The sequence below is a fragment of the Bactrocera neohumeralis genome, chromosome 4 (genome assembly GCF_024586455.1).
Source record: "Bactrocera neohumeralis isolate Rockhampton chromosome 4, APGP_CSIRO_Bneo_wtdbg2-racon-allhic-juicebox.fasta_v2, whole genome shotgun sequence".
Lineage (NCBI taxonomy): Eukaryota > Metazoa > Arthropoda > Insecta > Diptera > Tephritidae > Bactrocera > Bactrocera neohumeralis.
In genome coordinates, this window is record NC_065921.1 from 45,947,291 (window position 1) to 45,974,105 (window position 26,815).

General features: G+C 38.8%; 2 protein-coding genes across 2 annotated transcripts; one reads left to right on the plus strand and one right to left on the minus strand.

The window, feature by feature from the left end:
* Positions 1 to 934: 934 nt before the first annotated feature.
* LOC126755717 (uncharacterized) lies at positions 935 to 2,137 on the plus strand. Its single transcript, XM_050468463.1, has one exon. It carries the CDS (start codon positions 935 to 937, stop codon positions 2,135 to 2,137), a length of 1,203 nt encoding a protein of 400 aa, XP_050324420.1.
* A 6,287-nt stretch (positions 2,138 to 8,424) lies between these two features.
* On the minus strand, positions 8,425 to 9,603 carry LOC126754591 (putative nuclease HARBI1). The gene is made up of 3 exons (XM_050466699.1): positions 9,407 to 9,603; positions 8,966 to 9,352; positions 8,425 to 8,903 (listed from the first exon to the last, which is right to left on the minus strand). The coding sequence occupies exons 1-3, from the start codon at positions 9,548 to 9,550 to the stop codon at positions 8,598 to 8,600; spliced, it is 837 nt and encodes a 278-aa protein (XP_050322656.1). The 5' UTR covers positions 9,551 to 9,603; the 3' UTR covers positions 8,425 to 8,597.
* Between the last annotated feature and the right edge of the window lie 17,212 nt (positions 9,604 to 26,815).

The window sequence follows — 26,815 nt, forward strand, 5'->3', positions numbered from 1 at the left end:
ACTTGCGGTGACAACCATAAGTCCTTGGAGATTCATCTAAAATCAATCCGACAAAAAAAATTAGTTTTATAAATAGATAATCCTGGGCCTGAACGAAGGATTTTATGTTTTTTTTTTAAATTAACTAAATGGCGGCCTCAGGAAATTTTTTTCTAAATTTTTGCGAAAAAATCAACAGTTAATTGGTCTTAAAAAATCGAAATTTTTGAAAAAAGAAAAATCCTTCGATCAGGCCCAAGTTTATTATGTATTCTAAAAGCTGTATAAATTTCATTAAAATCTACTTGGGGATGTAGTGCAGGTCGCCTCCACGCTGGTACATCCTGGGTAACGCCAAATGGCCTGCGGCCTTCACGGCCTTACAACTCCCTAGACGACCTTAGGCATCGAACTGGTTTTAGAATAGGAAACTTATCTGGATCTGTTAGAACCCTGGGCTGGTGGTGGCGGCATTCTGGCACCTGAGTATGATAGGGTGACACCTAGTCAGAAATGGCTGTCGGGCTAATGTCGAAACTGCCTCCGTCCCGTTAAAACCCTGGCAGGCCTCGGAGTACGTTCCCCCCCCGTCGTCGTTAAGTTGGCGTGGTAGGTGTAAGTTGAGAGGACTCCTTCTTTGCGCTGGTCGGCTCTGAACGTATTGCCTCATAAGGGCGTACGTCAACCCTCGCCTTGGCCTCATCACTGAGATAACCTTGGGACCATAAAAGGCGACTACCTTTCCGGGGGACGGATAGCGGCTCTGAGTGGGGACCCTTATTGCATGGACACTTCACAAAACACGGACGAAAAGGTGACGAAGGGAGGTGATGGGGCGTCGAAATCGACACCCAGATCTGTCCCAGGCGGGGCTGCTGCTCCCGGGGCGACGAAATCGTCGCCAGGCAGCAATAGAACTAAGACCCTGGTAGGAGTCTCCGCATCAAGCGGCAGGATGGGGGAAGCCGGCGCAGATCCGCCGGCAAAAAAGGTAGTGAAGGGTGGAGCCTTCATACGCGGCGGAGTCGCCAGCACTAGTAGAGGAACTTCTGCTAGAATCATGAAGGGCTCCACAGGGGGCATTAGCAAGGGGGCTTTAACTAGGAAGCTGAAGTCGGACCGTCGATTAGCGGCGAAGATAGTGGAACGCTACTGTGGTGAGCATGCTGGTCAGGTATCTGAGCAGCATGCTAACACGCTTGAGTGGGCCAAGAAGGTGCTTAGAGAGAGCGAGACGGACGAGTCACGGCTCGAAGCAAAGAGGCAGGGACCAGCGGTTAAGCGACAAAGGTCGCACGAGGGAGAAACCTCCCTCGGCAAAAAACCGAGAACGGGCGCGGCGCCAACTTTCAGCGAGATTGCTAAAGGTGCTGGTGCAAGGGTACTGGGCGTGCTTGACCGCAGCAGGGAGGACGGGGCTATCTCCCATGAGGAGTGGAAGAGAGTAGCGGCGGCTATCTCTTCGGTCTTCCTCAAGGTGGTCAAGGAAAACCCGGGGCCACCTCCAAAATGTGTCAGTGCCGGTTGGCACCATGGGCTGCACAAGCTTACTGGGTGTGCCGATGAAAGATCGGCCATCTTATATAAGAAGGCGGTGTCTCTGGTGGGGGAGGTTTGGAAGGGGGCCAGACTGGAGGCCGTGGACAAAGAGGATCTTCCCCTTCGCCCTAGGGCTCGCGTCTGGCTGCCAGCTGAACCATCCACTGCGAAAGAGATCGAGGAAATCCTCAGATACTGCAACCCCTCACTCCCCGCGCATGACTGGAGGGTCATAAGGCTGGAGAGAACCGATAAACCATATCGGCAGGCGCTGATAATGCTTAACGCAGAGTCTATCGGTCCTCTCAGCAAAACCAAGGGAGCCATCAGCTATGGGTTCGAAATGGTGGTACTTAAGGTACTCCCAACGGATGCCAGGGCTGATGGCACTCAAGCTGCAGGTGCGGGGGAGAAGGAGGAAGGCGTTAGCGATGGTCAAATGACCTTGGAAAACGACCCAAACCTCTCGGACGTGGCGAGCTCTGGAGGCGGATCGTCGATGGGCGACTCCGTTTTCAGCCTCGAACAATTGTTCGAGGAGGTGAGGGTCGATCAGGACTTTAGCGCTGAACTAGCGCTACTACAGGAGAGTCTGAAGGATGAAATTCCTCCAGATTAACCTCCATCACGCAAAGGCGGCCTCCGCCAATCTACTGCTTCGTCTGGAGCAAGACGAAGCCGATGTGGTCCTGATCCAGGAACCGTGGCTAACTAGCAACGGTATATCTGGACTGAGGACGAAGAACCATAAGCTGCTGGTGGCCAAGGATGCAGGTAGAAACAGAGCCTGTATGCTGGTCAGAAATGAACTAACGGTATTTATTTTACCTAATTTCAGCAACGCTGACGTAGTTACAGCAAGGCTAGAGTGCGGCACCGGAAATATCTGGCTAGTCTCGGCGTACATGCCTCACGACGATGAGGTAGAGCCGCCTCCCGCATTACTGAGGAGGACCTTGACTGAAGCGTCCCGGAATGGTGCCGGTGTTATCATCGGTTCGGACGCCAACTCGCGGCATTCAATCTGGGGGAGCTCGGATACCAACACTAGAGGTGAGTCGCTTTTTAACTTTATTGTTAGCGAAAATCTTCGCATATGTAACAGGGGAAATTCTCCTACCTTCGTGACCGCGGGTAGGGAGGAGGTCCTCGACCTCACCCTTGCCTCACACGGGATTGCTCCGCTGATCTCGAACTGGAGGGTTCTCGATGACCACTCCTTTTCTGATCATAGGTATATCGGGTTTAGTCTTGACGGAGAGGGTCCGCCTAGAAAATCTTTCAGAAATCCCAGAAACACGGACTGGAAAGGTTACCGCAGAAGGCTTCGGCAAACTCTTCCACGCGCACCGGGGTGGGCGCGCTGGCCACCGCCGATGTGGTGGATGGGTGGGTCGAAGCTTTCAGCTCGGCGTGCAACACTGCATTGGAGAGCTCCTGTCCATTAAAAACACCGAAGGGCAGAGGGAAACCTCAATGGTGGACTGTGGAGCTCTCGGAAATTAGGGCGTCCTGTAGGCGCTTATTTAACAAGGCCCGTAGGAGCGGGCTACCTGATGATTGGGTCCTGTATAAAACAGGACTTTCAATATACAAGTCCGAGCTTAGAAGGGCTAAAAGGATCTCGTGGAAGAGCTTCTGCGAAAAAGTGGAAGGCTGTCACGAGTCCTCTAGATTCAGGCGAATCCTCGCGAAAATCCTGTGTCCCTGGGGTATCTTAGGGATGCAAATGGGAAGTGGGCGCAGAGCAGTGAAGAAACTCTACAGATGCTCCTTGATGCTCACTTCCCTACTAACACGTCCTCTATGGAGGTATCTCTCGGAACGTTGCATGCCGACTACACAGCCTTTGTCGGCCTTCTGGATGAGCGTCACTTGACTTGGGCGATAAATTCGTTCAAACCGTTCAAGTCCCCGGGACCGGACGGCATCATACCAGCGCAGCTGCAGCAGGCTGCTAAGGTATCTTGCGGCAGGTTGGCACCGATCTATGCGAACTGCATCAGATTAGGCTACATTCCGGGGGCCTGGAGACGAGTCAGAGTGACGTTCATCCCGAAGGCGGGCAGGGGCTCGCACGTCACGGCCAAGGATTTCAGGCCCATCAGTCTCTCCTCTTTTTTATTAAAAACTTTGGAGAGACTGCTGGACTGGTATTTGAGAAGGCGCATTCCGAGGGACTATCTATCAGGAGCGCAACATGCGTATCGTAAAGGAAGGTCGGTGGACACTGCCTTGCACACTATCGTGTCGTGGCTTGAGGAAGCAATTGAGGCTAAGGACTTCGCAGTTGGGACCTTCCTTGATATTGAGGGAGCTTTCAACAATGTCCTGCCAGAGGCAGTCGTAACTGCTCTAGACGGTCTTGGGGTTGAATCGAACCTCAAACACCTCATTTTCAGTCTTCTGTGCGACAGAGTGGTTGAAACAGAATGGGGCAGCGCGAGCGCGCGGCGGAGGGTAAGCAGGGGAACCCCTCAAGGAGGGGTTCTTTCCCCTCTTCTATGGATTCTAGTCGTTAACGACCTTCTCAAAAGGCTGGAGGATCTTGGCTGCAAGGTTATTGCCTATGCAGACGATGTAGCACTTATGGTGAAAGGAAAGTTTCTAAGCACCGTGTATGAGTTGACGCAGGGATATCTCGGCGTGGTAACAAAATGGGCGGTCGCAAGTGGACTCGCTATAAATCCAAATAAAACAGAAATGGTTTTATTTAGTAGAAGATACAAGATCCCTGAGGCGCCGTTGCCGCTATTGGGAGGTATTCGCTTGCAACCGGCGGATACTGTGAAGTATTTAGGGCTCATCCTGGATAGAAAGCTTTCATGGAAGCCGAATATCGAGGAGAGAGCCAAAAAGGCATCGATTGCCCTTTACTGCTGTAGAGGAGCTATTGGCAAGAGATGGGGCCTCTCACCGAAGGTGGTACTCTGGCTCTATGACACCATAGTCAAGCCCATAATGTTCTATGGAGTCTTCATGTGGTGGAGGGCTTTACAGAAGATCACACTTGCAAAGAAACTTGAGAGCGTTCAACGAGCTGCGCTCATCAGCATATGTGGTGCATTAAAGTCCACCCCAACCATTGCACTTAATGCAATTCTGAACATAACGCCGGTGGATATTGCCGGAAGGTGTATGGCCGCAAAGGTGGCCATTAGGCTCAGGGAGTATGGATTCCTAAAGGAGCGGGTATCTGAACACTCGGATATCCTCACAAGCTTCGACTGCATACCGGATCACCTGGATCATGGAGTCGCCATATCGAACTCCGGTGGCTCCTTCTCTGCACATATACCGACGAGGGAGGCTTGGCAGGGAAGAAGCCGTTGGAGGAGAGGGGCAGCAAGCTTCTTTACGGATGGGTCGAAGCTTGGGGGGAAGGTTGGTGGAGGAGTGTACTGTCGGGAGCTCTCCATAAAATCCAGCTTCAGACTTCCCGACTATTGCAGTGTTTTCCAGGCTGAGGTTGCAGCCATCAAGGTAGCAGCAGATATGCTGCTCAGTAGAGCGTCTAACTTCAGGGAGGTGACCATTCACTCGGATAGCAGAGCGGCGATTCTAGCCTTGAACTCATTCACAGTGCGTTCAGGGCTGGTCGAAGAGTGTCTGGCGTCACTGTCTCTGGCGGCGAGAGCTTTCATTATAAGACTTGTATGGGTGCCGGGCCACAGCGGAATCGCGGGTAACTGCAAAGCTGATGAGCTAGCAAGGAAAGGCACCCTAGAATCACTATCGGTAGAATGGGAACGGGTAGGTGCTCCGGCATCCTTTTGTGTTCTACTACTAGATAGCTGGGCCTCGCGGCTGCTCGGTCAGCGATGGGCCAGCATTAGTACCTGCGCGGTCGCAAAAGCCTTTTGGCCAAAGATAGATCGAAGGAGATCTAGGGATCTCTTTGCCCTCAACAAGGCTAGCCTCTCATTAATGATGGGGCTCTTGACGGGCCACTGTCCCATTGGCATACACGCTGTAAGACTGGGAATTTTACCGGACGCCGCATGCAGAAGCTGCTTGGAAGAAGATGCAGTGGAAACTAGCCAGCACTTCCTTCTTGACTGCCCTGCTTTTGGGAGATCAAGACTGAGGCACTTGGGGGCACATACTTTCAGATATCCCACCGATCTGGCGGGCATTGAAATTAAGCGCCTCTGTAAATTTGTGTTGGATACTAAACGGTTTGCCGATCTCTAAGTTCGAACATGGGAGTTCGAGTTTCAACGGCTTCACAAAGGACTACTTCTAGTCCATGTGCGATCTCTCTGATCAGCCGTCTTACCTAACCTACTTAGCGGTTTTCGAGTTACAGTTGTCACCAGTTCAAAAAACATAGTTTTGAGAAAAACGCGTTTAAAGTTTCACACTAGCGCTTTGAAGTGCAGCTCTCTTTCTTATTTCTCGAATAACTCAAAAACTAATTATCGGATCAACGTGAAATTTTAAGAGAAAATTTTTAAGATATTACACTTAACGAAAATGCAAAAAAAAAAAATATTTCTTGAAAATTCTGACTACCCTAACCCCTTAAGCCGTGATCTGGAAGTAAATACATTAATTAACATTATTTTGGGTACCAAAGATCAAATGTAGCAGTATTCTAATTTTAAATGTGCCATTCATCTCTTGTGTTGAAGAATCTTAACCATTGGGTAAACTTGTGGCTTGCTCCATGACAACGATGGATGAATACGGTGGAATTTCTGTTGATCATGAATTTTGATTGGCCTACATGTTGATCGTCATTTATATCCTCACGACCACTTTGAAAACGTTGAAACCACTCGTGCACTTTGCTACGGGATAGGCAATCATCGCCATAAACTTGTTTCATCAATTGAAAGGTTTCGGTAAAAGTTTTACCAATTTTAAAACAAAATTTAATATTGGCTATTTGTTCGAAGCTCATTTTCAAACCGATAACACAAATATACTGACACTTAAAACGCCATAACTTCACTTTCAATCAATGAAATGTCATGAAATTTTCACTGGATCAATCGACAAAGATAACACAGTTGACATGTAGATGGCGCCATAAAGGGGTACTAGATTTAAAAAGTCCTGTTTACTTTGGAACGCGCCTTGTGCATCAGAACATAGTTTAATAATATATTACTTCAAATTATCTGTAGTCAATTCCGTTTGACTTCACTTTCCAATTAACTTATATTAGTTGAAGATATTGCGTTTTTAGATTAGATGCTTCTTTATCATTATAACACAAACGATTTTTAGATAGATAGACTAACATTCACTTGAGTAGTATGTAATACCATAACACCATTACTATTATTATAATTTTATCCAATAGAACTCAGTCTAAGAACATAATAAAAAGTTGAATTCGGCTTGGCTCATGTTTGGGCTTTATCGTTATACTCTTGCAACATGTTCTCAGAGAGTAAAATAGTTCTATGGGGTTCTTAAATGTGATAAATTTTTTGACTTTCGAAGACAAAAAGTGCTAACATGTAAAGCATAAAACCCAAATAATATCAATTGCTACCAACAAAAGAGTTGTGAGTGAAAGTATAATTATTATTTTTTACTAAACTAAATGTTTGACGGGAAATATTACACAGAAAATCTAAATAAGGCTTCTGCTTTCGACATGTGCCGAATTGTATGTAATCCTAATGTTAAACTTTTCGAGGAAATTTCATTTGTTACTATGCCAAAGAATAATGACGTTTGATTTGGTATTGTCTTCCGATTGAGATTGTTTGCATTCGAAAGAAAAGACGGATTGCTGAAAATGTAAAATGAGAGCATGGCTGTCCAGTGTTTGTATGTAGGAAGACAATACCATGTGCTTTTTTATTGCCGCCTTCAATGGCGTAGTGTTATGCCTGGTATAATAGGCTGACTTCCTAAACGTACATAATTTGCTTTGTATTCGAACAATGTAGCACATTCCCAAACGCAGTTGCCCAAACTTTGACAATGTATCGTATTCCTAATGGCAACCCTGCCCGATAAATGCGCAGAAAAAAGCAATCGGCGCATCACTAATATTGTTGATGCATTTGTTCAATGCAATGGCGACCGAAGAAGAGAGGTAAGCAAATTTTTAAACTATTTACTTTTTTACAATATTACAAGTTGATATCTCATTTTTAAAGCAATAATAAGTGGACGCACGAGCGCAAAAACCTTTTACTCTCAATAATAAATTAAGGACACCGACTTAGCATTTCCCTTCTCGCATGATGACATTTCACAGAAATTCTTCAACTTCATGGTGACCTACAAGCGCATCAAAAAGAGGAACAAAACCTCAGGCGAAGCTGCGACGGCGTGGGGATATTTCGACGAATTAGATAAAGTGTATGGGTCTTGGAGCGATATAACTGTGCCGGAAAGTAATCTAGACTCTTCAATGTGTTCAATTTTTAATTCTTTAACGAACGAAAATGCAGAGTCAGCAGATTCCTCGTTCAGTGAGAACATTGGTGCCGCTCCGCCAAGAAAACGCTCTCGAAATGTTTTAGACTTTTTGCAAAACGAATCTACATATGCGAAGGAGTTATTGGATGACCTACTAAATTGCGAGAAGTCAAGTTTTTATATATACATAATATCGACAATGGCAGAATATTTAGCATTCATGTAGGAAAATAAATTACAGACACTTCGTTCAAAATTGTTCCTTTTATTTATATATAAAACACACAAGAGTAATACATCAGTATACTGATTAGTTTTTACAGAAATGACACTAGGTTGAACGGTGCGTTGTGTTTCGCCAGACGTTATGATCAGGAATCATATATATATCTATAACCAAATAAAATAACTGTGCTCATTTAATGAATTAAAATAATTTAATACATAAATGTAATTGAATGAAAATTATTTATTTAGCTAAGCTGACACCAAATTAGTCAGCCTTTCTCTTTTCGCTCTTGCTTCGCTTCGTTGGTTTCCATCAGCTGGAAGTGTGTTGATCTCGGTGTAGGGCACGTTTTCAATAATCACCCCGTCAGGAGTTCCTTCGTCTTCCAATATATAGTTATGAAGTACGATACAAGAAATAATAATATTCTTTGCCAATTTAATTACGTGAACTTCTAAAAAACTTAATATTCTGAACTTTTTTTTAGCACACCAAATGCTTGTTCCACACATACTCTGGTCGAACTTAAAATGTTATTGTATGTTGTTTGGGCTTCAGATAGGAACCCATTGTCCTTAAAAGGTACCATTAAATATGTTTCTAAGGGATACGCTGCATCACCAAGCAAATGACATTCTGGAGGAAATGAAATGAGACCATTTACAATTTCTCGCTTCAATGGGCTAGCTGACCACACTGCTGCGTCGTGACACCGACCGAGATAGCCTATAAAAACGTCGAGATATCGCATATTGCTATCAGCAACAGCCTAAAATAATTACATGCGTTATTTGAGAAGTATTAATTTCAGATTTAAATTTTTGCTTGTACTATAACAGAATGTGTTCCCTTCCGATTGTAGTAACTAATGCCATCCTTGGTCGGCTGCAAAATTTGTATATGAGTCCCAAGAATACATCCCAAAACATAAGGGAATGAATGTGATCGGCAAGACTCAAAAGCTTCCATAACCCTCTTTTGGGTCAGCTCAGTCGTTGGAAATGCAATAATCTGCTTCTGCGCAGATATAATTTGTATGCATTGAATAAGGCCTCTGTAACAAGCTCCCATTCCAATATTGAAACGATCACTAACTTCGCGAAGGCTGCTCTGATTGCAAAGTTTCCTTTTTGTCATATAGAAACACTTCTTCAACAAACCTCGAGGACGTCCAGTAGATAGCTTACTCCATAAAGGTTCGAGCATACAATGTAATTTCTGGAAAATATAGTAATAATAATATAACTCTAAGGACGAAATAAAATTTCTTACCTCGAAAGTTGAGATTTGCATTCGGAAATGACTATAAAACACGTCATTTGGCATCCCATTTATGGTTTCCAAATATTTTTTATTTTTTTGGTATGGTCCTTGGCTCTTTTTTCTGCGCAAATAATGCAACAAGTCCTTTACCATCAATTAAATTCAAAATTTCTTCTACTAAAATATTTTGTTTGGCCATTTTTGCGCATTAGAGATGTGCCTAAACGCAACAGTGTTGCAAAGTTTATTTATACAAAGTTTAACCCAAGCAATTTTGCAAAGTATCAAGTGTGCATACATACGGCATAAAAACATTGTATCCAGACGTTCAGGAAGTCAGCCATACGTGTAGAGTAAGTGTGCCAGTATATAAATTTTAAACCGAAACTAAAAAGTCCGAATAAACGACTTTATGGGAGATATGTGAAATTGTTGTCCGTTTTACGATTTTTTCGTGCTTTTGGGCTTTTGTAAATCAACCCGCTCTATTAGACAGGTGTTATAGCCAGCAACAGCGTGTACGAAACGAAAAAACAACACACATATGACTATCATAATGAAACTCAAAATTTTCGAAGGTTTGGTATATCAGCGATCGAGTATTTTGTCTAGATCGAAGGCTCAATTATAAGATATTTTGTGATTGTTTTTTGCTTCAAAATATATAAATTAACTTATATAGAAATTACTTATATTTTTCGCTTGCAATTAGGACTACATTGGGCATATGTTTGGCAAGGATTTAAATGGCCACTCTAAACACTATTCGGCCACCATCATAGACGTAAATTAGTTTCTCGCATATCTATATTTGATATTACTTTACCCTTTTTAATGTTTGTTTTTCGGCACACTTTCATCGTTTAGTTGTCACCATAAAGCTATAATTTTCATATGTATTTTATTTAGTTGCTATCATCATCTTTTCTTACTAAGCTCCCCCAACACATTCTTCCACTGATTGCTTCGTAAGATTGTTTTTATTTATGTTCACCTTGCACGTGTGAAGCTTAGGTGTGATTTCTTTACTTTTCTAAATAGTTTGTACACACTCATCATGATTATAATATTTATGACCGTCATACAACGCACTTATCTTTCACACAGTATTATCAGATATGGGTTTTGATAAAACTTGGAGTAAAGCCACTTAATTACTTTTTATGGTAATTAACGTCACCAAAAACTTTGCTGCTTTAATATCACTGCAGCAACCTCATTGGCATATATCACACAATTGAAAGATTTTTAAAGTCAATGTTAATTACCAGTACAGCAAAGATTTCTAAATTGCTTTAATATCACTGCAGCAACCTCATTGGCATATATCACGCAATTGAAAGATTTTCAAAGTCAATGTTAATTACCAGTACAGCAAAGATTTCTAAATTGCGCATTTCCAACCCTCTAACTTCTTACCTTCCTCCCTTCTCTTCTCTTATCTATTTTCCATCATCTCTCTGCAAAGCCAATTTCACGAGAAGGTCTTGGCTTTACGCAATTACGTAGCAGTGCGGCCTCGGGTGTTAATAATACTTTCATTCATTGATTATTAGCCTTGTTAATATGTATGAACTATTATACCAGTATTCCAATGGATTAAAATACGATTAGCCGGTGACTGAACTTATGCAAATTGTTTGCCATTGCAGCGCACAATTATTATTAGCTGATATGTATGCTTAAGCGCACTCCAGTCTCAGCTGTCATAGGCATTATTCATAAGTGGTCTGCAACGTTGATGATAATACATACATATATAGCTGATTTAATAACATTGATGCATGTTATCATGACAAGTGGAACGAATTGACAATTCATTGTTGGGTTGTGGGCGTGCTACCGAAACTTTAAAACGGTGCTATTAATAGTCAAGGCCGTTACTAATAGCAATATAACAAATTTTGTTGAAACGCTTAAGTACAATGGGAGAATAAACAAGAAAAAACGTTAACTTCGGTGGCACCGAAGCTAAATACCCTTCACAGGTGCATTTCTGTTAGTAACTATGTGTTCAGTTTGTATGGAAGCTATATGCTATAGTAAACCGTTCTAAACAAGTTTTCTAGAGATTACATTGTTGCCTTAAAAAATAACATATACCAAATTTCGTGAATATATCTTGTCAAATGTGAAAGTTGTCCATACAAGAACTTGATTCCGATCGTTCAGTTTGTATGGCAGCTATATGCTATGGTTAACCGATCTGAACAATTTCTTCGGAGATTACATTGTTGCCTTAGAAAATAACATATATCAAATTTCGTGAATATATCTTGTCAAATGTGAAAGTTGTCCATACAAGAACTTGATTCCGATCGTTCAGTTTGTATGGCAGCTATATGCTATAGTTAACCGATCTGAACAATTTCTTCGGAGATTACGTTGTTGCCTTAGAAAATAAAATATATCTAATTTCGTGAATATATCTTGTCAAATGTGAAAGTTGTCCATACAAGAACTTGATTCCGATCGTTCAGTTTGTATGGCAGCTATATGCTATGGTTAACCGATCTGAACAATTTCTTCGGAGATTACATTGTTGCCTTAGAAAATAACATATATCAAATTTCGTGAATATATCTTGTCAAATGTGAAAGTTGTCCATACAAGAACTTGATTCCGATCGTTCAGTTTGTATGGCAGCTATATGCTATGGTTAACCGATCTGAACAATTACTTCGGAGATTACATTGTTGCCTTAGAAAATAACATATATCAAATTTCGTGAATATATCTTGTCAAATGTGAAAGTTGTCCATACAAGAACTTGATTCCGATCGTTCAGTTTGTATGGCAGCTATATGCTATAGTTAACCGATCTGAACAATTTCTTCGGAGATTACGTTGTTGCCTTAGAAAATAAAATATATCTAATTTCGTGAATATATCTTGTCAAATGTGAAAGTTATCCATACAAGAACTTGATTCCGATCGTTCAGTTTGTATGGCAGCTATATGCTATAGTTAACCGATCTGAACAATTTCTCCGGAGATTATATTGTTGCCTTAGAAAATAACATATACCAAATTTCGTGAATATATCTTGTCAAATGTGAAAGTTTTCCATACAAGCATTTGATTCGGATCGTTCAGTTTGTATGGCAGCTATATGTTATAGTGGTCCGATATCGGCCGTTCCGACAAATGAGCAGCTTCTTGAAGAGAAAATGACGTTTGCAAAATTTCAAAACGATATCTTAACAAGTAAGGAAGGGCTAAGTTCGGGTGTCACCGAACATTTTATACTCTCGCATGGTAAAGTGATAATCGAGATTTCATAATACGTCATTTACATATTTTTCAAATACCGTATTTTTGTAAAGTTTTATTCCGCTATCATCATTGGTTCCTAATGTATATACTCGTATTATACAGAGAAGGCATCAGATGGAATTCAAAATAGCGTTATATAGGAAGAAGGCGTGGTTGTGAACCGATTTACCGAATTTCATTGAAATCGGTCTAGTAGCTCCTGAGATATGGTTTTTGGTCCATAAGTGGGCGACCCCACGCCCATTTTAAATTCTTAAAAAAAGCCTGGGTGCAGCTTCCTTCTGCCACTTCTTCCGTAAAATTTAGTGTTTCTGACGTTTTTTGTTAGTCGGTTAACGCACTTTTAGTGATTTTAAACATAACCTTTGTATGGGAGGTGGGCGTGGTTATTATCCGATTTCTTCCATTTTTGAACTGTATATGGAAATAGCTGAAGAAAACGACTCTGTAGACTTTGGTTGACATAGCCATAGTAGTTTCCGAGATATGTACAAAAAAATTAGTAGGGGGCGGGGCCACGCCCACTTTTCCAAAACAATTGCGTCCAAATATGCCCCTTCCTAATGCGATTCTTTGTGCCAAATTTCACTTTAATATCTTTATTTATGGCTTAGTTATGACACTTTATAGCTTTTCGGTTTCCGGCATTTTGTGGGCGTGGCAGTGGGCCGATTTTGCCCATCTTCGAACTTAACCTTCTTATGGAGCCAAGGAATACGTGTACCAAGTTTCATCTTGATATCTCAATTTTTACTCAAGTTACAGCTTGCACGGACGGACGGACGGACAGACGGACAGACGGACGGACGGACAGACAGACATCCGGATTTCGACTCTACTCGTCACCCTGATCACTTTGGTATATATAACCCTATATCTGACTCTTTTAGTTTTAGGACTTACAAACAACCGTTATGTGAACAAAACTATAATACTCTTGTTATCAACATTGTTGCGAGAGTATTAAAACTGAGAGACTAGTTCGTATATATACAGACAGACGGACAGACGGACAGGAGGACACGGCTAAATCGAATCAGCTCGACATACTGATCATTTATATATATACTTTATAGGGTCTCCGACGATTCCTTATGGGTGTTACAAACTTCGTGACAAACTTAATATATCCTGTTCAGGGTATAAAGATATGCGTGTTGAGTGCTCTTAGAACTTTCGCAGAGCTCTCTGAAATTTAGCACACAGTTGAACATATAGTACATATGTACGTATATTATTTAATTACAATAATGGTTTTTATAAAATTTTAAATGTTAATCTATTATGCAACAGATATTTAGCTGGAATCCATTCTGATCCTGATTCATTCATACCTCTGTTGAATGGGCTAAGGTACTGTATTTTTTAAAACGAATAAATCTATCACAAGGTAGAGGAGAAATAGGGAAAATATGTGATGGGAGCAGTGTCCAAAACTATTGCACAAAGTTCCGATGAATTCTATTCATGATATCAACTTAGAATTGTTATAAGAGAGAAAGCCAAGCAATATACAGTTTTACATTTCAGGAAATTTACTCCTTAAATAACACAACGAATAACACCACATCTAACACCATCGTTTATACAAACTATTAAGACGTGAAATAAAATTGTTTTTCAGAGAAAATATCAAAAGTATGACTGTGAGTATTTCTGTTCTAATGCTTGCAATGTGAGTAAAAGACTTGCAAATTAATCGTTGAACCTATGAAAACGGTTAGAAAAGTTATACATTCCTAAGAAGATTTTTAGCAACATTCCGAGTACTTGATCTCAAAATGCAAACTGTTTGCCTTTGGTCTTTCTACTACTGGCTCGTCAGCTATAAACGGGCTTGGGCGTATGTATGTATATATGTGTTTAAGTTTCAGAAAATTTCTTTCTCTATTTTCAACACTGATGAAAGATCTGCAAATGTGGAAAGTATTTAAAATTCATCTCTTGGTTGTGTTGAAATGCATTTTGGGGCAACTTTTTGGTGTCCTTTTTTGCTCTTCTCCATCGTTGATTGCATTTTCCCTCATCCATGTCCTTCTGTCTGCTACATACAGATGTATTAAATTATGTACCTGGTTGTCCACTCTAGTTCTGTTCCATTTCGAAAGAATATGAATGCATATATATGTATGTATGCATATACATATAGTATGTGTATATATACACATAAACGATTAGGATGTGTTGGATTATATATGTACATATGTGCACTTCAAATTATTATATACTCTCGCAATATGATGCTACAAAATAACAAAAATATAACAGTTTTGTTCTCCTAACGTTTAAATGTATCATTTAAAATTAATCGATTTAGATTTATAGATAAATAAATTATTAAGCAGGATGAATTCTCGCTCATTGTATGGCCGTCCATTAGTCTGTACATGCAAGCTGCAACTTCAGTAAAATGTCAGATTTGTTGATGAAATTTGCTGGCGTGACCCCTCCAAGGTTTGACAAGGTTTAATATACAACATACATATCCTCCAAACCGCTGCAGCTAAATTAACCAAACTATCTGAAAAGGTGAGTTAGTTCAGCATTGAATTTTATAACCAAAATGGAGGGGTAGAGCTTTATAGGAGAAAGTGTAAAAATTGGATAAAGATTGTGGCACCGCCCACCTCTAGGTGAAATCCTATAAATGAGAAACCATACCAATTTCATCAAAATTTTTATGTGCATCTACCTACAGCAACCACGCCCACCAATATCTAATACTAATATATCGGGATAACACTTTGCACAAGTAGGTCCCCAAGGTTTTTCTTTTTATGCCTAGTTCCAGGACAGTTGGCTGTTTTTTCACCGAACAAATTGATTCAATCTGTGAGTTATGACTTTTAAACTCGGGAAGAATAATTTTGTGGTGACAGCATGTCCTTATGCCAAAAATGGGTAAAATCGGGTCAATCACTCCCTCAGCGTTCATATACCTAATATAAGTATCTTCGAAGTTCCGGTTAACTTCTATCGGTCGACATGTAAGAAATCTTAATGAAATTCGGAAAGAACCTTTATCTAATAATAATATATCATCTTGCCTGTAAGATAGGAAGTAATGAATGAAATACTTCCTAATTTAAATTAGGAAAGTCTAAAATGTTTGAGTACACCCGAACTTAGCCTTTCTTTACTTGTTTTTGTTTTTTTTTTGGTTTCTAATATTCTGCGCATTCAGTTGCTCATTCCTGGTGCCTTAACTGAAAATGAAAATATGTCATTCTCGCTCGACTGTTAGGTGTCATGTGACATGTTATGTGTTGTTTTAATTTGTTAATTTATATTTCCGAAGAATTTTAAAAGCAACGGTTGTTTGATATTACAGAGGATTTTAGTTTATTTCATGTGGTAAGCTGTAATGATATACCGATTTAAACATGTCATGTAATATTTTTAAAAGTAAGTGCTGTCTTCACCATCACATTGTCCACATAGTGTTTATTGCAGATTAAACATAATAGTACCTGCAGCACACAGGCCACTCTTTTTCAATGTGAAATATTATTCCAATGAATACCATAACAAGTTAATTAATTAGTAATGCATGCGTATGGTTGTCCGTGAATATATGTAGATTCTGCATCAATGCAGCAAAGTATTTATGAAAACGATATAAAGAGTGTTTTTTGGAAATGGAAAATCTCCAGAAGAAAAAAAGTATATAATTTACTGCTTTGGGCAATTGAGTTTGCATGCCACGAATAACAGTATAGGCAACCGACTTCACATAATCGCAAAAAAATAGTTTAACATTATTAAATCGCATGGTCTTTGGAGGCCACGGCAAGAGCCCAGGGCACAAAATAATGCGCTTACCAAAGTTACATTCAATAAATTTTTTGTTTTGTTGGCTGTTAGACATATAGCGCCGTCGTGTTGGAGTCAAAGGTCGACCACATCAATATCTTCTAATTCAGGCATGAGGAACTCAATAATCTTAGCTATATAGTTTTCCCCATTAACTGTTAAGTTATGTTTGGCTTTATTTTTTAAGAAATATGGACCAATGATTCCCTTCGACCATTGTAGAATGCACCAAACAGTGCATATTTGAGGATAATAAGGTATCTCATAAGTGACTTGTGAATTATTAGTACTCCAAATGCAAAAATATGTTATATATCAAAAGAAAATTGCATTGCTGAATAAAACAGTCAAGTCCTTTTGGGTGCATTGACCGAACGGGTGAGGGTCTAATGGCTATTTGGCTTCAATTCTTGCAGGAGTTGAATTTTGATTACCCGTAAACCAAGATTGCGCAAAATCTTTCATACAATGGGTGGGCATGGAGTGGGTGCCCGATGGAGGATGCACTCATTCGTTATTCACTAGAGCAAACGTGCTTCAAAATCGATCCATGGTTGCTGTAGTTACCGATTCTGTTGAATGTCGCTGGAGCCGAACATTTATATTGGTAATAATATTGCAAACGTTTTTTCGGAGTAAGTCTTTTCAATAGGAAATAACAAACCAAAAAAGTAGAAAACAAAAATAATTAAGACACTGAAACCAATTTACCATGCTCCGTTCAGATCTACTCCTTTAAAATTCTCCAGTAAATAACTTTTAATAATTTTATTTCCAATAGCAAGGAGACAAAAGGACTAGAAATCTAAAGAGATTTCCAGAAAAGTTTAACTTCACCAGGACGAAAGAAAAAACTAAAATAAGACGTTTGCCACAATGTCGCGACGCCGCAAGTGCAGTGCCAGAAAGAATAGAGAAATTAAAGGGAAATAAAAACGGAATTCCAAACAAATGAAAATGGAACTTGACTCGCAAGTTGCCTTCGCTCACTCTCTCAAATTGTCGCATAATTTTACTTTTACTGTTATTGCATACTCTTAAAATACAGTGCAATTGTAAATGATGTAGTGATTGTTGGGTAATCGCTCGACTTCGATTGCCTTTATCCATTTCTGTGCGACCAACTTATGACAAACCGCGAGAAATGGAGGCAAACTGCAAAGCGTTTTGGATCCTCAAACTCTTGATATAATCACTTGCACAAATATTAATATACAGAAACATTTGTACGCGCTGATACATAGATACGAGTATAAGCAAGCTTAAGCTTAGAGAAAACTTCCACATATAAGATGTCGCCTGCGTTTTAGCAGATAAAAACCGAAATTTTCCTAAAATCAACTAGAGTTAAGTCCATTGCGTTGAGTCGAGAAAAACTGTAGAGTATAAGTTGTGATGTTTGTGTTTCGTTCGTTGATATTCTTCAAAAGCGAAATCTTATTTTAATCTGCCGAAATTGAGCGCATATTTATTGCTTTCTTTAATTTTATCTAAAATTGCAAATATTTTTGTTTAGCTGTTTTTAGGGTAAATGCAGAAAACTAAATTTTTTATAAAGCTTATCCCAGAATTAATGCAAGATTGGAATTAAGTATAAAACGCTGTTGTTAGTCTTTCGATTTTATTTTTGTATTCAGGCATAAAGTACATAAGGCAAGGTTATTTATGGAGTAATATAAATCAATGAATATAAAAATGTGCCTCATCGCTTTCCTAAGGATGATTTTACTTGATTTGCTTTCTCGCTAGATTTGTAAAAATGGAACTAAAACTTTTCAAGAACTCCAGTGGATTCAGTTCAAAGAAAGTCTTCCTCTGATAAAAATTTATTCTGTTGTCAAAAGTTTGTAACATTAGGTCATTTCTTTCTTTTGCTCCTGTAGACCTCATATAAATATTTTCGAACCTGCGATTGACTTTACACTTAACTATAGATACAACAAAAACTGTATCTTTATATATCTACGTTCATCGTCATAAAAATTTATGCAAATTAATATACATAAATACAAATTTAGACATGAATTAGAACGCCTCCCTTTTCTAATGTCCCTAATTGTCCCCAACGTCGTAACTAAATCTGTGCCATTAAGAAGAATTGTATATTCTTATAATTATATCTAATTACATTTTTTTAAAGAAATGACAACTTTTCTGAAAATATCTTTGAAATAAAGCTCTCTCAAGCATTCTACTATAGTTTAAAACACATCTTAAATAAATATTTATTCATTTATAAATATAATATATTTCAAATGCCGGTGGGACCATAAAAACAGATTTACAATTTTTACTTTCATAAGAATAACAAGTAAGAAAGGGCTAAGTTCGGATGCCATCGAACATTTTATACTCTTGCAAGAATCAAAGCCAAGGAAATACTTTAATAAAACTAAACATATACATAGAGTAAAGTCAGCCGAATTTTTTTACTGGAAACTGAACGAATCAAGTGGAATTTAAAATTGTGCTATACGGGAAGTAGGCATTGTTGTTGTAAGATTTCGTCTTTTTTTACAATGAGACATAAGAATGTAAGAAGAATGCCACGTACCAAATTTTGTCGAAATCTTTTTATCGGCTTCCGAGATATGGAATTTCACTCAAAAGTGGGTGGTGCTACGTCCGTCGTCTAATTTTCCCACCGGCTCCCATTAAGCTCTCTCATACCATCTTGGTGGCAAACTTGAATGCTTCTGACATATTAAGTTATCGATTTATCGCGCTTTTAGTCATTTTTAACAGTACCGTTATATGGAGAGGGAGCGGCGTTATCCTCCGATTTCATACATTTTCGCACTGTCGGTAGAAGCTCTTATAAGATATGCACTCAGCAAATTTGGTTCTTGTTGCGTAAGTAGTTTAGAAGATAGAAGGGGGAGCGCGGCCACCCCCACTCTTTCAAAAATTTTTGCTCACAGGCGCCCTTTGCTATTGTGATCCTCTGTATCAAATTACAGCTTTATATCTTAATTCAGTTATTAATTATTAAGCAACTGTCCAGTTTATCCGTTGTCGAGTACGCGTCTCTTATCTTCGTCAAGTTGGGATTGACGACTTCTAAGTTATTTAATATTAATATGTCTGTCCGCTTCGAGTTGTCCGTCCGTGTACGTGTCCTACATTCGGCCGTCCTGAACTGTCGTTTGACCCGAACGAAGGAGTCCATGATGTCATGAATTCAGCTATCGTGGTTTTATGAGGACATTCGTGGTCACCTACTTTTTCAACGTCATATCTTTCGTGCCCTAGCTTTTTCTTAACGGAATATGGACCGACGAATTTTGCTTTAATCTTTAGACCTGGACTGTGCTGCGCCCGCTTAATTGCTACTAAATCGCCTATTCTCTGTTTACGTTTCGAATTAAAAGTGCGCCTATTTTCTTCTTGAACCTTTGATATGTTTTCTTTAGCTTTGTTCCTCACACTTTCGCATTCGGCTTCTAATTCTTTTAGCAATGCTTCATCTAATAATCTCCTAAGTCCTATGCCTTCAGGTATGCGCATGTCTAAGCCTGTTATTATTATTATAATGGAGCTACACATGTACTTCTCGGTGGTGTGTTATTTATTAAACACTGGATTCTATCTACGTGTTTTTACCAATTTTCAGATTTATTGTGACATAATTTAGTCAAAAGTGATATAATGATGGGATTTATTCGTTCTACTTGGCCATTTCCCCGTGGAACACCTGTTGCAATTAGAAGATGTTGAATGCCTACCTTGCTACAATATTCTTCAAAACTTTTGGCTGTGAAATCCGTGCCTATGTCGGTTATTATTCTTTGAGGATTACCAAATACCGATGCTTGTTTTTCTAAACGTTCTATTACGGATGTTTGATGCCATACAAACTTGCTAAATGCGTCAACTACAGCAAACAAATGATTGTATTTGTTATGTGTCGTTTCTATTGGGCCTAAGTGGTCCAAATGATTTGTCATTAACGGTTTATCATCTTTATCTATGGGAGAAAGTAAACCTTCTCTTTTCCCCCATTTTGCTTCCCCTATAATGCATTCGATACTACTTTTTACAACTTTCGCAACTTTAGGTCCTATCTGTGGGATATAGAATGATTTTTCAACATAATCCTGTCTTTCTTACTACCAACTCTTTATTAGAATCTTTGTGTACTATACCATTTTTTAGGTAAAAGTCTTCATAAGGATTGTTGTCTAAAATTGTTGATATTGCCCTTAACTAGTCATCACTTTGTTGATCTTCTTTTAAACGAAATCTTAAAGAATCTTCAAGTAGCATTGCCGTCATTCGACTTAGAGCATCAACATGTTTCATTTTCGTCGCCGGCCTATGCTCGATTATATAGTTGAAATCTTAGAGATACATAGCCCATCTACTTACTCTGAGTGGTACATCTTTCTTCTTCATTGTTAATGCGAACGCGTTGCAATCACTTACAATTTTAAACTTTTTGTCGATTACGTAAATCCGCCTCTTTTTTAATGCTTCTATTATCGCGACAACTACACACTCATATGAGTGATACTTTTCCTCTTCGGGTCTAGTTTTGCGACTCACAAATTGTATGGGGTGGAATTGTTGGTCATCTGGGTTTTTCTGAAGTAAAACATCTCCGTATCCATGCTTACTGGCGTCAGTTTGGATCTCCGTTTCAGCCTTCGGGTTATATAATTTCAAAATCGGTGCGGAATCGAAATGCTTCGTCTTTTCTAAGCAGATTGCTTAATGGTCTTGCGACTACAGCGTAACCTTCCATAAACCGTCTAAGGTATGACGCGAGGCCTAAGAATCTTTGAAGAGACTTCTTATCCCGAGGTATTGGAAACATTTTTACCGCTTTTACTTTATCTTCGGAATGCTTTATACCTCCTCCTTCTATTACATATCCAAGAAATGTAATCTTTTTCATTAAAAATTGACATTTTTGCCACCTAATTTTAAGTCCATAATTTTCTGCTCTAGATAAAACTATCTTTAGTTTATCTATTCCTTCCTTTTCATCTTGTGCTGGTATAATTATATCGTCCATATAGACGGGAATTATTCTACCCTTTTCAACCAGATCTCTAAAAATTGCTGAAATGTACCGTCAAAACACGGCAGGAGAATTTGAAATATCAAAAGGTACGAAATTAAATTCATACGGCCCACTATATGTATGTATCAAAGGATGTATATTTTTTGGAATTTGACTCCATCGGAACATGAAAGAAACCGTTCATCAAATCCGATGTCGTAAAAACTGCTGAACCCTGCAATCTTTCCAAAACGTAGTCGATTAGTGGCATAGGGAAATTATCACGTGTAATTTTTTCATTCAGTTTTCCAAAGTCACAACACAATCGCTTCGTGTCATCTTTCTTCGAGACAAGAACTGATGGCGATGCATATTCAGAATTACTTTGACGAATTATACCATCTTTCAACCAACTGGAAATCTGTTAATCTATAACACGTTGATCAGAATAAGAAACTCTACGAGGGGATTGATATACGGGGATATCATTTGACAAAATAATTTTCATTTCTACCGGAGATTGGAAGTTTTTAACTGGAGAATATTGGTTGACTATTGCGGTTACAAGCGCATTTTTCTCCATAGATAAATGAGACAAATTTAAATCATTGTCAGACTTTTTAACAGCTAAGACTTTTTGAAGACAAAGCGAAGGGAATTCCTTAAATATAATACTATGCTCTTTATTTAAAACTTCCTCTTTCATTACATTTTGCTCATCATTTGTTTTTTGCTTTTTCTTAAACCTATTCGAACCTTCTGAAACCTCTAAGTCTGCTGCTTTCAAAATATAATTTCCTAAAACGGCTTGGTAACGCATATCTTTACTCCTGACTATGTGGAACGTGGCTTCTACTTTGAGGGTATCAATAATTATTTCTCTAGTTATTCTACCTATTGTAGTTAATTCAGTATCTTTGATTCCTATTAATCTTTTTTTCACCACACTTAGTTGTGGATAATTTAACTTTGCAAACGTATCATATCTTAGTAAACTCAAATCAGCTCCCGTGACAACCATAGCAATAACACTGATGTCGCCTATCAAAATTTGTTTATAAATTAAACCGCTATCTATGTGCCATGGTACATCGGACATGCTGTTGAAAGAATTATTCTCTACCTTGATGTGTTTCCCAGCATCTTCTTTACACTCAAAACTCCTGTGACCTATTTTCCCGCATTTGAAACACTTAAACTGTTTGTCCGTATTACCCCAATTTTTTGCGAGATGTGTGGTAGCTGAGCATTTGTAACATTTCTTTACGTTGTTATTGTGTTGAGAAGTTGAGCTTTTTGTTGAATTCTGTGCATAGCTTGGCTTGTTTAAAGACTGCCGTGAACCATGCACTTTTTCGTAAATTTTAAGGTTTTCTTTCAAATCTTTAATGGGTTTTGCCTGATACAAGATTGTTTTGTTAGCTTTTAAGTCAGGAATTCCCTCTATAAAATATCTTATCAAACTAGCATCATCTAAGTTCATGGGTTTGGCTATCTCCATCACAGTATAGAAGTACTCTTTAAACGATTCATTATACATTTTACGTCGATTCTGTAACATTTTGTGAATGTCCAACGAAGATAATTTGATACCGAATTCATCTGTAATAGCAATTCAATCAATCTTTAATACCTGACTGACTTCGAACGAAAAGTTTTGCGGCTTCTTCTAGCAATTGTTTAGCATATAAGTATATACTTTTGTAGCTCATTACACCTTAATGGCATTATCTTCAAAGTCTTGAACCCAGTCATTAAAATTTAATGCGTCTGTCTCGGTAAACGAAGTTAAACTGTCTTGAATGTCTCTGAGCGAGGTGCTACTGATTGCAACAGCTCGTTGTGTAACATATCTCGGAAACTACTATAGCTATGTCAACCAAACTCTATAGAGTCGTTTCCTTCAGGCATTTCCATATACAGTTCAAAAATTGAAGAAATCGGATAATAACCACGCCCACCTCCCAGGCAAAGGTTATGTTGAAAACCTTTGCGTTAACCGACTAACAAAAAACGTCAGAAACACTAAATTTTACGGAAGAAATGGCAGAAGGAAGCTGCACCCAGGCTTTTTTTAAAAATTGAAAATGGGCGTGGTTGGTTTGTTGTTGTTGGATGAAATGGAGTGTGTAGAAGAAACAAACAAAAATTCAAAGAAAATAACGGAATATTTCTAACAAAAGCAATACATTTGTTTGATGCATATTGGCGTCAGAAGTTATTACACACATTTTATTCGTGTCAAAGATAATTACACAATGTCATATTATATGGTTTATATTAAGAATTATAAATTTTTAATTTTTTTTTTAATTTTAATGAGTCAATATTTTGTTACTCCTCCTTTGGCATCAATTACGGCTTGCAGCCTGGTCGGGATAGACTCAATCAAGGTGTGGATAAAAGAAAGAGGTAGTTTAGCCCAAATACTTTTAATTTCTTTAATAGTGTCATTTAGTTTTCGATTTTTATCAATTGTTCGTTGTTGTTTCATGAAACCCCTAACATTTTCAATGATGTTAAGGTCCAAGCTTTGAGGGGGCCATGCAAGAACAGCTTGACCTACCTCATTTAAAAACTTCGTTACCAACCATCCTTTATGGCAAGGAGCATTATCCTGTTGCAAAATCCAGTCGGTACTTGGAAACAGGTTATTTGCTGAAGGAAATGCATAATCATTCAACACATCGATATACCCACATTGATTCAAAGTTCCTTCAAGCCTTAAAATAAGATAGGATAAGTGTAAATTATACAAAAATAAATATGTAGTTCTTTAGCAGACACTAACTAAAGCGTTTGTTTAATTCCGAGAACGTGATTGGCGACGAGGAAAAAGTACCACTGAAGAAAATACTGAAAAAGTACCGCGTGGTCGATTTTTTTTTTGTAAGAACGCAACTCCTTAAAATAATTAAAAACAAAAAATTTAGATATGTGAGAAACATTTCTAATTCGCCGCTGAGCCAAAATTTAATTTTTTAAATCAAACAATCTTTTCGTAAATCGGGCTGAGCAAAATAATTTAAGCACTAAATAAGCAAAGGAGTAGTATATTACAGCTAAGACTATACTGGTTTAAAAATACAAACACATCGAAATATTATTTCAGCTAACGGTATTTCGTAGCGGTAAAAGTTCGGCAGCTGCAATATTCTGCTTGATTTATTGGTTCACTTGAATAGAGGCACTTACAAATTTAGAAAAAATATATAAATAGATACAAGAACAAAGTTTTTTAACCATTATTTTTTAAAGATTAATATTTTGTGCTGCCACCTTGTTTGTAAATTACTTCATAAACACGTTGGGGAATGGATTTGTACAAACTCTCGAGATTGACTACCGAAATTTCAGACCAGTCCGCTTTAATGCTTCGAATTAAATCATTTTTGTATTCAAATTGTTGTTCGTCCTCATAAACCATACGAGTTAGCCATCCCCATACATTTTATATAATGTTAAGATCTGGGGAATGCGAGGGCCATGCTAAGGTTTCAATGTTTTGGGACGCCATCCAAGCTTTGACCAATCATGCAGTGTGAACAGGAGCATTATCTTGTTGAAAGATCCATGGAATTGGTCCAAATGTTTCCCGAATCTCTGGAAAAGATGATTCCAACATCGTTTTATAGCTGTTTTCCGTAATTCTGGAGTCTACAATTCTCAGCTCGAACGCGCCATAATACGATATTGCTCCCCATACCATAACTCCACCTTTACGGCTGTGATGGCGACTCAAGTACTTCTCCTCCTTTCTTAAATCATGGAAATAGTAATTGTATCCATCCGGTTCATCCAGATTAAATTTCTTTTCGTCACTAAATACAACTTTTTTCCATTCACCAGGGTCGTTATTTGTGACAGAATTCCAAGCCATGTGGTCTCTTGCAAAATCGAGGCGACGTTGCTTGCGAAGTTTATTCAAAGGCGGTTTTTTTTGTAATTTTTTATATTTCAGATGTGGTGCTTTCAGAATAGCCCTTCTAACTGTAGATTTTCTAGCTGCAACATCAGCTAATTTTGTAATTTTTGATGTTGAAAGTGCGGAATTGGATGCAATCCTAAGGATTTTCCGGGTTTCCTTTGGTGTTAAAGCCATCGCAGTCCTACCTTTGTAGTTCTTACCGTAGGAGGCACTCTTTTTCAAATAATGATCAACAACATTTGGACTTCGATCAATCTTTTTGGCAATTTGGCGATTCGAAAGTCCTTCAGAGGTCAATATATCAATTTGTCCTTTTTCTCGCTCTGATAAACTTTTCCGCTTTCCCATTTTATTCGAATTTACAAGTTTACGACTTAACACAATGAATGCTTAAAAAAAATATTTAGTTTCAAACTTTTATTGCGCAAATGATTTAAGCAAACTAAGTGCCTCTATTCAAGTGAACCAATAAATCAAGCAGAATATTGCAGCTGCCGAACTTTTACCGCTACGAAATACCGTTAGCTGAAATAATATTTCGATGTGTTTGTATTTTTAAACCAGTACAGTCTTATCTTGAGTTAGCAGAAAACTATTTGTTGAAAGATCAAATATATCGGGTGATTTTTTAAGAGCTTGATAACTTTTTTTTTAAAAAAAACGCATAAAATTTGCAAAATCTCATCGGTTCTTTATTTGAAACGTTAGATTGGTTCATGACATTTACTTTTTGAAGATAATTTCATTTAAATGTTGACCGCGGCTGCGTCTTAGGTGGTCCATTCGGAAAGTCCAATTTTGGGCAACTTTTTCGAGCATTTCGGCCGGAATAGCCCGAATTTCTTCGGAAATGTTGTCTTCCAAGCTGGAATAGTTGCTGGCTTATTTCTGTAGACTTTAGACTTGACGTAGCCCCACAAAAAATAGTCTAAAGGCGTTAAATCACATGATCTTGGTGGCCAACTTACGGGTCCATTTCTTGAGATGAATTGTTCTCCGAAGTTTTCCCTCAAAATGGCCATAGAATCGCGAGCTGTGTGGCATGTAGCGCCATCTTGTTGAAACCACATGTCAACCAAGATGCTAACAAACTTTTTGTTGCCAAAAATGGAAGAACTGAACTTGGTTGACATGTGGTTTCAACAAGATGGCGCTACATGCCACACAGCTCGCGATTCTATGGCCATTTTGAGGGAAAACTTCGGAGAACAATTCATCTCAAGAAATGGACCCGTAAGTTGGCCACCAAGATCATGCGATTTAACGCCTTTAGACTATTTTTTGTGGGGCTACGTCAAGTCTAAAGTCTACAGAAATAAGCCAGCAACTATTCCAGCCTTGGAAGACAACATTTCCGAAGAAATTCGGGCTATTCCGGCCGAAATGCTCGAAAAAG